Genomic DNA, 10,991 nt, shown 5'->3' on the forward strand with positions numbered 1-10,991 from the left:
TGCTGTTCTGTGGCGACGGATTTGCGGGTCTTGTCTTTTTCTTGGCTTGCAGGACCCTGTATGTTACTAAATTAGTTTTAATCGTTTAATCACCACTACAGCGTCTTGTCTCCATTGGCAACACGCACGATTTGTGTTGATTGCAAGTGACGTCGCAGGTATCGGAGAGTGCAAGTGGCGATTGCAAGTGACTTCGTAATTTAGTTTCTTTTGTCTTGTCTTCACCACCTGGCTACTGTTGTAAAATGTTGAGAGATTCAAACAAAAAGTAATCAATAAATAGAACAAAATAAAAAAAATAAAGACTGCAAGTGACGTCGCTAGCGGAAGTGCAAGTGTCTGAGAGTGCAAGCCTGAGAATGCAAGTCTGAGAGTGCAAGCGCCAGGCTGCAGCCAGACCCTTCTCAAAAAACTGGACGTTATGATCATTCAGAAAACATTCAGAAATAATGTTTTCATAACTGAATGAAACACAACATTCTTAGAACATATTTTTTGTTAGCTGAGAAGTTATCTGGTCTTTAATAATATTCTCCAAACATTAGCACACAAAAAAAAGAAACATATTTATACATCATTCATGGAATGTTTTATTTTTTAAATGCTACTACATGTTTCAGAATGTTCAGAGAACATACAAAAGTAACATTCCCTTAATGTTTGCATAACCAAAATAAAAAGTTATGATCACAGTGAAGGTCTAAGACCAGAATGCAATGTGGTAATGGCAGAAATTGACATTTTTGAGACACTTGAGCGGTTTTTGTAGTGCAGTGGTTTTCATGCACCAGCTATTCTTCTAAAGTTCTTACTTAAAGGGATAGTTTCCCCAAACATTTACTCACCTTCAAGTTGTTTCAAACCTGTATTAGTATTTTTTTCTTCTTCTGTTGAACACAAAAGAGGATATTTTGAAGAATGTTGGTAACCAAACAGTTGACGGTAGCCATTGACTTCCAAAAAAAAATACTATGGAAGTCAATGGCTGCCGTCAACTATTTCGGTTACACACATTCTTCAAAATATCTTTGTGTGTAGTTGCATAATACGATGTTATTATATTATATTAAGATTGATTCTTCTTGAATATTAAGTCATTTTGCCTAACATAATGTAACTAAAAATAATTTTCCAATGGAATATGATACTTACTCATGAATTAGCATGGATGCATTTTAAATGTAATGGCATTCAGAAACTGTGTTTGAATAAATAAATAAAAAACATAAAGAGATTACATTTATTTATTATGATACCGTTGCATAAAGCAATATATACTATATAGCAAATCCCAACTGCTTAGTTGCTTGTAAATGTCACTATGTTATCATCCAGCTGCTTTGAAACATTGTGTATTGTGAAAAGCGCTATACAAATACATTTGATTGATTGGACTTGATTGATTTAATTTGACATGCGGATGGATGATGCACACAGAGACGTGCTGTTTAGATCGGGTTCGTGTTGAAGAGCTACTAACAACTCATTTATTCACATAATGCTCTCTCTCTCTTAAAATCTAAACAAGTGTAAATGTCAGCATACTGTGTGTCTAAAGGATTGAGTCTGTCAGATAAAGCAAGAGCTTTTTGATGCAATTCAGTCAGTGATGTTATTCTCTGTTCTTACCGACTTTTCACTTGACTTTTTGGTATTGTTATAACACTGTTCTGCAGTGTTTCTTACTTCACTATCTTTGTTCTGTTGTGTTTATTTGTCTTGTCGTTTGTGATTAGTGTCTTACGTCCCGTACTTGAGGTGCTGAGATGTCAGCGTTAAACTCTGCTGCACAGTGGCAGCTTGTTAAATCCGTAATAACAATATTACACGTTTAATTTATACTTATTGTCAATACTAATAAGTCCTGCGGTCCTCCGGGGACTGAACTCGCATATTCAGCCCATTTCAGCTGGATAGCGTGTGTAATTAGAGAGCAGCTGATGATTGTTTGATTAGTGCAGCCGATTATTGTCTGATTAATGATTTGGGAAAATGAAATGATGTGCACTAGTGCAGTTAATTGGGCCGAGAGTGGCCTTTTGTCTCACTAGAGCAGAGATATTCAAGCTATTTGTGTAAAATAAATTAAAAAGTAATGGAGATCTGTTGTGTTTTCAGATTTTAAAGCATTGCTAATACAAGACATTTACATTTAGAGATCATATTGATGTATTGTGTTCCATTCGATTTATTCTTCTTGCAGAAACCCTGTACATACAGCTCTGCGACAAAGAGTTAAACACGTTTTTCCATTTCAAAGCTTTGTTTTTATAGTCAACAGACACTCATCGTGTCCAGATCGCTGCTTTACAGCATCCAACATCAGCGTCTCTCAATATAAACACGAGTTTCTCTGCCAGGTTTCACGTCTGCCTTTGGGAAGCGCAGATGCATGATATTTCATGATATTTCTGCTCTCGGCAAGTCAAAGGACAGACGCCTTGAACTCCCACAGCCTCGTCACACAGGCAGAGCAGAAATAATGCCGGCGCTGAGCCCTGCGGGTGTCTGGCTTCAGCGGGAGCTCCGGCGAATACAAAACACTTTTTCTATACATGCAGAGAAAGAGTGAGATATAAAGGCGTCTATATATAGAGCATGCTGTTTTCCAGTGCACCTGCACTTCAAACGCGTCCTATCCCATTCAAATGAGCACGAGCCCTTCAGAAATGCACGCTCGCTGCTGAACTTTGATGGTTTTTCTCTTCCAGGTCGTACCATCATCCTGTCGACGCATCACATGGATGAAGCAGATATTCTGGGCGATCGTATCGCCATCATCTCGCACGGCCGCGTCTGCTGCTGCGGCTCCTCGCTCTTCCTCAAGAAGACGTACGGTAGAGGCTATTACCTGACGATCGCGCGGGCCAATCAGGAGCGAGTCATGGCACAACGAGCCCCAGCGATTAAAGAGGTGAACTAGCCCTGGCAACACTCAAAAATCAGTCAACCGTTTGTTCAGTTTACTTTATTTAAATAGGTTGCAGTGAACAAGTTCAGGCCTTCTACACACAACACAGAGAATAAAATAGACAAACACAAAAAAACAACAACAAAAAAACATAATATTCATATCATATTCAATGATATTCATTGTTTTTTAGAGTATTATTTATATATTATTATAGTATGTATTAATACTCTGAATTAGCTTTTTTATATTTTCAGTTTTCATTGTAATTTTTAAGTTATTATTAAACTTATTTCATTTCTGATTTTCATTTGTTATCAGATATTCATATTTGAATTTATTTTAGCTTTATTTCAATTAACTTTTTTGTCATTTTAATTAAAAATAACAACACTGGTAATATTTACAACAGAGGTGCCCAGATGTTTTATTAAGGGCCAAAAATTGCACTTTACTGAGGGCCACTTATTGTGGGCCAAACGTTTTGAATTATATCCAACTCTAATATGTGACCCTGGAGCACAAAACCAGTCATAAGGGTCAATTTTTTGAAATTGAGATTTATACATCACCTGAAAGCTGAATAAATAAGCTTTCCATTGATGTATGGTTTGTTAGGATCGAGACAATATTTGGCCGAGATACAACTATTTGAAAATCTGGAATCTGAGGGTGCAAAAAAATCTAAATATTGAGAAAATCGTCTTTAAAGTTGTCCAGATGAAGTTTTTAGCAATGCATATTACTAATCAAAAATTAAGTTTTAATATATTTACAGTAGGAAATTTACAAAATACCTTCATGGAACATGATCTTTACTTAATAGCCAAGAAAAATGTTGACCCATGCAATGTATTTTTGGCTATTGCTACAAATATACCCCACCGACTTAAGATATGTGCTCCAGGGTCACATATATTAAAATGTGCACTTTTTATCAACTTGACCTATTTTTGGTACATTTCAATAATAAAAAAAAATATATAGAAATTAAGATATGCTTCAATTCCACTTTTTGGGCCCTGATGTGGGCATATCTGATTTATCATATTAAGAAGTTACAAGATATGCACAATTTTTAAGCTTCAAAGGGGATTCATTTAAAGGTACTGCTGTTCCTAAAGTGTTTTACCTTGTAAAATGTCGAAAACAGCTAAACAACACCGTCAGGTAAAACTAGTTAAACTAGTTGACTAGTTATGTCCCATCCCTACTAGCAACCATGTGGTTAAAGTTTTTAACTTTGCCTTCCATATTTCTTTGTGTGTGTGTCCGACAGTGTGATAAATTCAGCGTGGATGAAGGAATCTGCAGTGACAGCATCAGCAGTCTGGATCCGCCAGGTTCACAGCTCACTCGCTCTCTAATGAACACACTCACAGTGTCATTATGCAACTGTATAAATGTATTTTCCTGTTCCTCCTGATCAGACGTGGCAGATCTGAGTCGACTGGTGCGGCGGCACGTGCCGGAGGCCGAGTTTCTGGAGGTCGTAGGTCAAGAGCTGGTGTACGTGCTGCCGTATACAGGCGCCACAAACGGCAGCTTCGCGTCCCTCTTTAAAGAGCTGGATCTGGAGAAGAGCACTCTGGGCATCACCAGCTACGGGATATCAGACACGAGCCTGGAGGAGGTACACATCGGGTCACATCGGTGACATTTACACGTGTGGCCCATTGTGTTTCACTTTACACCAATGCATCGGTTTGCGTTTCACATTTGGCTTTGATGAGCAAATGCAGAGCTGCAGATAGTAAGCTGCAGATCAATGCATCACACCAACTATTGATTTATCAAAATCATTAAAGGTCTTATTAAACTGTGCATAACCTAATTGACATTAATGACCCCATCCCTCTATTTTACTCTAAACACATCAATTACATGGCATTTCCAGTTCACTTCATCGAAAGGCTGATACCAAATAGACCAGTAAACCAGTCTGTTTAGTTTAATTTATTTAGGAATTTAAAGAAATATCCCAGTTTTAATTTTCAGTGTCACAGATGCAGAAAATAATTTTCATATATATATATATATAATTTCATGTTTTCAAAAAATCATTGTGCTGTGAAGTTGTGAAATATTATTACAATTTAAAATAAGTGTTTTCTATGTGAATACATTGTAAAATGTAATTTATTCCTGTGATCAAACCTATATTTTCAGCATCATTACTCCAGTCTTCAGTGTCACATGATCTTCAGAAATCGTTCTAATATGCTGATTTGCTGCTCAAGAAACATTTTTGATTGATTGATTGATTTGTGGAAAACCATGATGCATTTTATTTTCATGATTCTGAGAGTTCAAAAGAACAGCATTTATTCAAAAAGGAATTATTGTGTAACATTATAATTGATTTACTGTCACTTTTGATCAATTTCATGTGTCTTTGCTGAAAAAAAGTATTACTTTCTTAAAAAGTAAATGAAATCTTATTTTTATTTTTTATTTTTTTGTAGTGAAACTGCAACTTTTCCAGCTGAAGCTGTGGAGTAACACAATTTCCTGGTGTTTAATTTCACAGATTTTTCTGAAGGTGGCTGAAGACACGGGTGTTGACGTGGAGTCCCATGGTAACCTCATATATATTAATATTCATTTCATTTTACACTTTAATATAAAGTATCACCATCTCCAAAGTTTATATAAGATGCTTGAAAATCCATATGACAAGTTATTGATATGAAATATCATTTTAAAAGGATTACATCTCTCTTTAATAATAATAATAATAATAATATACTCTTTAATATAGTTTATGCATTACTTTATTGTTTCTGTTTTTACCAGTCGTATTTTAGGCCATTTTAGGGTTCCTCTCTTTAACTGTTGCTGCATCTATGTAAATGATGCTCACGCTTTGCAAAGCTGGACTACATGGTGACAGTTTCATAAAACAACTGCACTGAAATGTGCCACTCAAGCTGTTAAATTTAGATTAAAATGTTCAGGGATCTTGTTAAATGTAAACCTGGACCTCTCCTTTCTAACAGTGGGAACCTTTAGAAGGATATTCGGTTTATTTTAAGGGCCTTACGGTTTGTCTTTGATAAGAACAGGCGACTCAAATAAGGGCTGAGATGAAGTGTTGCAATTGTACTCTCCTGTTTCACCTCAGAGTGTGTGTGATCGTGTGTATAAGTGGGTTAATGCGTGCGCAGATAAGAACAGGTCAGATGAATAAGCTGAAAGTATCACACTCCTCCAGAATAACCTCTGTTGTGTGTGTGTGTGTGTTAATGTCTCACAGATAAGAAAGAAACTCTTAAACAAAAGCGCAGAAGCAGCTCAAGGATATCAGGAATACAGACTATCAGCTCAGCACTGGAAGGCAAAGATGCAAACGCTGTGAAAAATGGTGCGCTCAAACGTAAACTGACACATATATCCACTGTACGCTTATATGTGTATGGAAATAAACATACTGGCCCATTCGTTTACAAGCTGATCTTTTGAAAAATTCAACTGATACTGAGAAAATAATGGCTTTGTATCATATCACTGCTCTGTATTTTTTCCTCCTTGTTTTGAAACAGATGCAAAGGTTAGATTCACTAGTCGCGTGGAGGGTAAGTCAAAGTTCTTCCTTGTTTCCAACACTAAACATGTAATAGTAAGCCAGCTGTACGAGTGAGCTAGCTGTAGTGATAAGGCAGCTTTAATAATTATGGTTACTGTAAGCTGTAATAGTGAGGTGGCTGTGAAAGTGAGTTATCTGTAACTACCGTTGAACAGTTTAGCTGTGCTACAGTATTGTGGTACTCTAGTTTCAGGCTAATTGCGATGTTACAGTATTTTCACAACAGTAATTCTGAAATGTATGGATGTAAATATCCAGCACTTAAAATGAACTTGAATGTAGCAATGAAGTACTGTAACAGTGAGGTAGCTGTAACTGTGGTAGCTAAAATAATTGAGGCAGCTATTACTGTATAGTTGAGTCAACTCATAGTTAAGGTAGCTGTAACAGTGATTCATTTGTAACAGTGAGGTGGCTTTAAAAGTAAAGTAGCTGTAACTGTGCGGTATATGAAGTAGCTGAGGCTGGTGTAATAGTTAAGGTAGCTGTAAGGTAGCTAACAGTGAGGCGGCTGTAACAGTGTGGTAGCAAATATATTTGAAACAGGCGTAATAGTTGAGTCAGTTGTAACAGTTAATGTAGTTGTAACAATGAGGCACTGTAACAGTTAGGCGGCTGAAACAGTTAAGTTAGCTGTGTAACAGTGAGGCAGCTGTGACAGTGTGGTAGCAAAGATATTTGAAGCAGGTGTAATAGTTCAGTCAGTTGTAACAGTTAATGTAGTTGTAACAATGAGGCACTGTAACAGTAAGACGGCTGTGAAACTTAAGTTAGCTGTGTAACAGTGAGGCAGCTGTGACAGTGTGGTAGCAAATATATTTGAAGCAGGTGTAATAGTTCAGTCAGTTGTAACAGTTAATGTAGTTGTAACAATGAGGAACTGTAACGGTAAGATGGCTGTAAAAGTTAAGTTAGCTGTGTAACAGTGAGGTGGCTGTGACAGTGTGGTAGCAAATATATTTGAAGCAGGTGTAATAGTTGAGTCAGTTGTAACAGTTAATGTAGCTATAACAATGAGGCACTGTAACAGTAAGATGGCTGTAAAAGTTAAGTTAGCTGTGTAACAGTGAGGGAGCTGTAACAGTGTGGTAGCAAATATATTTGAAGCAGGGGTAATAGTTGAGTCAGTTGTAACAGTTAATGTAGTTGTAACAATGAGGCACTGTAACAGTAAGACGGCTGTGAAACTTAAGTTAGCTATGTAACAGTGAGGCAGCTGTGACAGTGTGGTAGCAAATATATTTGAAGCAGGTGTAATAGTTGAGTCAGTTGTAACAGTTAATGTAGTTGTAACAATGAGGCACTGTAACAGTAAGACGGCTGTGAAACTTAAGTTAGCTATGTAACAGTGAGGGAGCTGTAACAGTGTGGTAGCAAATATATTGGTTACACTTTATTTCGATAGTCCACTTTAGACATTCTATTAACTATAAGTAACTTTGTAACTACATGTCAACTACATCTCATTAATTTGCATCTACATGTCTACTAACTCTCAGAGTAGACTGTTAGGGTAGGTTTAGGGTTAGTAGAATAAGTTGACAAAGAAAGTGTTAGAAGATATTAAGCAGACAGTCTACTAATACTCTACTAACTGCTAGTTGACATGTAGTTGCAAAGTTACTTACTGTTAATAGAATGTCTAAAGTGGACTATCGAAATAAAGTGTTACCAATATATTTGAAACAGGTGTAATAGTTGAGTCAGTTGTAACAGTTAATGTAGTTGTAACAATGAGGAACTGTAACGGTAAGATGGCTGTAAAAGTTAAGTTAGCTGTGTAACAGTGAGGCGGCTGTGACAGTGTGGTAGCAAATATATTTGAAGCAGGTGTAATAGTTGAATCAGTTGTAACAGTGAAGCCGCTGTAACAATGAGGTAGCTGTAACAGCGTGGCAGTTATAACTGTGGGGTCGATGAAGTACTTCAGACAGCTGTAATAGTTAAGGTAGCTATATAAGTGTGGCAGCTGTAACAGTAAAGGTGGCTGTAACAGTGAGGCAGATGAGGTGCTTGAGGCAGCTATAATAGTTAAGGTGGCTGTAACAGTGAGGTAGGTATAATAGTTAAGTTAGCTATAATATTTCAGACTGTAGTAGTTAAGCACTGTGTGAGACTGTTGTTTATGTTACAGACACCCAGCGGCCCATGTGTGTGAATGGCAAAGGGTCGTACGTCATCATGGGTTGGTCACTGATCAAACAGCAGTTTTTAGCTCTTTTTATCAAACGTTTCCACCATGCCCGCAGAAGTCGGAGGGGAATCATCGCTCAGGTAAAACCATCAGACACATCAAATACCCCGTAAAAACCCTCTTGCACTCGTTTTGCTCCTTCAAGTAAATCTCTCTCTCTATTTTACATTCTGTAGCTGTGTGAATTTAATAGGTTTAGGCAGGTCTGAGATGCAGCATGAATCCAAGCCAAACTGTTTAGCACCAAATGCACTGGCCCATCAAAAACAAAAACGCTTGTCTGTGAGCTCATGAACATGTTCTTTAGCAAAGCATGAGCTCAATGTGTTTGAGCTCAGGAACTGAACGAGTTGTGGTTCAAATTGCAGTTGAAGACTTCCTACAATGCTTGCATTTATTAAACACACGTATAGCCTGTCGAGAAGGAATATGTGTACACAAGTGATTGCATGGACACCAGAATTTAGCTTTCTGTGATTCGTGCCAAAAACTGCTGCAAATTTATATCTGTTACTGCAGGGTTTATAAAGAAACCATACATCAGTGGAAAGCTTATTTATTCAGCTTTCAGATGATGTATACATCTCAATTTCAAAAAATTGACCCTTATGACTGGTTTTGTGGTCCAGGGTCACATATATTGACATATAAAACTGTTATTTTAAATTATAAAATTTCACTGTATTTTACTGTATAGTTGTTCAAATAAGTGCAGCCTTGCTGAGCAGAAGAGACTTCTTTCAAAAACATAAAAAATATTTTTTTGCACAGTAGTGTACATATAAAGCTAATTATAATGACTACACGAGACACACTCATTTCCTTTGTCAATAACGAGTCTTGTGTGTATGTTGTAGTTTTGATGATCCTGCTGTAGATCAGGTGGAGAGAGTGACGAATGCTCTGCTCAGTTCACCAGGATTTGGGACGCGCTGCATGAGCACCAACCCCATACCGTGAGCAACACACACACACACACACACACACACACACACACACAGGTGTAGCAGCTGACTATGTGTTTCCTGTTCCTCCTTCAGTAAATTACCATGTAACATGGCGGGAGGCACGATTTGGTTAACTCCGGCGGTGGATCCATCTATCACTGAGATCTTTGAGAAGGGGAACTGGAGTATGGAGAACCCGTCGCCAGACTGCCAGTGCAGCACACCGCAGCGCAGCTTCATGCTCCCCGACTGCCCGCTCGGAGCCGGCGGTTTACCGCCACCGCAGGTCAGACACACACACTATCACACACTGGTGAATGGCCACTGGCCGAAGTCGCATTCAGTTGCCAATTATTGCCTGCACATTGCTGATGCAGCTTTATGCCAATGGCTTCTGCTTGATTTTGGCCAACTGCAATAGTGTTGCTTTGAATTTTCAGATTTGGGTGAACTATCCCTTTAACCAATAACACGTAGGTTCATTTTAACTAATGCATTAAAACCCTCTTGTTGTATTGCAGGTCAATTTGACCCACACTCAATTTCCAAACTGCTTAAAATACTGGTTAAGTTGTTTATTTCTTCATAAAATTTGGTAAATATTTCTAATTTAGGGTCATGCATGTGCATGCAAAGTTTCGAAACATAGATGCTTTTTGGAAAGACTGTACAAATATTTTGCATTGAGGTCAAATTGACCCTCCTGGGTTTTTTTGCAATTTGTAAAAAAAAATCAACAATTTGAAAAACCAGAAAACCTTTATTGTAGCTTGTCAAATACTAAAATGCGAAATTATGAAATTTAAGACACAATGTTTTCTTGAAATTGAATCGTCTTCAGAATCATCTCAGGGAAATTCACTGTTCACGCACATATAATATGTATGGATTGTCAGAGAGAAATGGTTTGTCCAACTTCTCTGAATAGAAACTAATGAGCCATAAATAAACGATCAACAATTTCACAGCAGAAAGAACATTGTTCATCCAGGTGAAAACTGGTCTTGAGACACATACATTCATTATCATACGTATAATTTAGTCTGTAGCATCTCTTGAATCTGGCAGACTGAAGTTCTGTGTGTCGGTGTGTCAGCACAAATGCAAATCACTCCTGTGCAACGCTGAGTTTAAACTTAGAATCTCCTCTGATTCTCTCTCAGTAAACAAGCTTTCTCTGAGTATATACTGCTGAAAACACACACACACACTCAGCTGACCCAGTTTGCAAACATTTGCTCAAGTACTAGTTTTACTAAACTAAGGAGAGGGTTCTACACACACACACACACACACACAGAGAGAGAGAGAGAGAGAGAGAGAGAGAGAGAGATGTTTTGTCTTGAAACATAA

The 10,991-nt window shown here is 37.6% G+C and overlaps 1 protein-coding gene across 1 annotated transcript in view; it reads left to right on the forward strand.

Moving 5' to 3' along the window:
- The window catches only part of LOC107749001 (ATP-binding cassette sub-family A member 1), a 119,004-nt gene that overhangs the window by 64,851 nt on the left and 43,162 nt on the right, over positions 1-10,991 (forward strand). The window contains exons 19-27 of the mRNA XM_016564039.1: positions 2,712-2,914; positions 4,191-4,254; positions 4,342-4,544; positions 5,442-5,490; positions 6,168-6,287; positions 6,454-6,486; positions 8,632-8,800; positions 9,549-9,647; positions 9,732-9,935. Coding sequence (XP_016419525.1) covers positions 2,712-2,914; positions 4,191-4,254; positions 4,342-4,544; positions 5,442-5,490; positions 6,168-6,287; positions 6,454-6,486; positions 8,632-8,800; positions 9,549-9,647; positions 9,732-9,935 — 1,144 coding nt within the window. The remainder of the gene's footprint in view (positions 1-2,711; positions 2,915-4,190; positions 4,255-4,341; positions 4,545-5,441; positions 5,491-6,167; positions 6,288-6,453; positions 6,487-8,631; positions 8,801-9,548; positions 9,648-9,731; positions 9,936-10,991) is intronic.

Source organism: Sinocyclocheilus rhinocerous, unplaced genomic scaffold (genome assembly GCF_001515625.1).
Source record: "Sinocyclocheilus rhinocerous isolate Xijiao unplaced genomic scaffold, SAMN03320098_v1.1 scaffold680, whole genome shotgun sequence".
NCBI lineage: Eukaryota > Metazoa > Chordata > Actinopteri > Cypriniformes > Cyprinidae > Sinocyclocheilus > Sinocyclocheilus rhinocerous.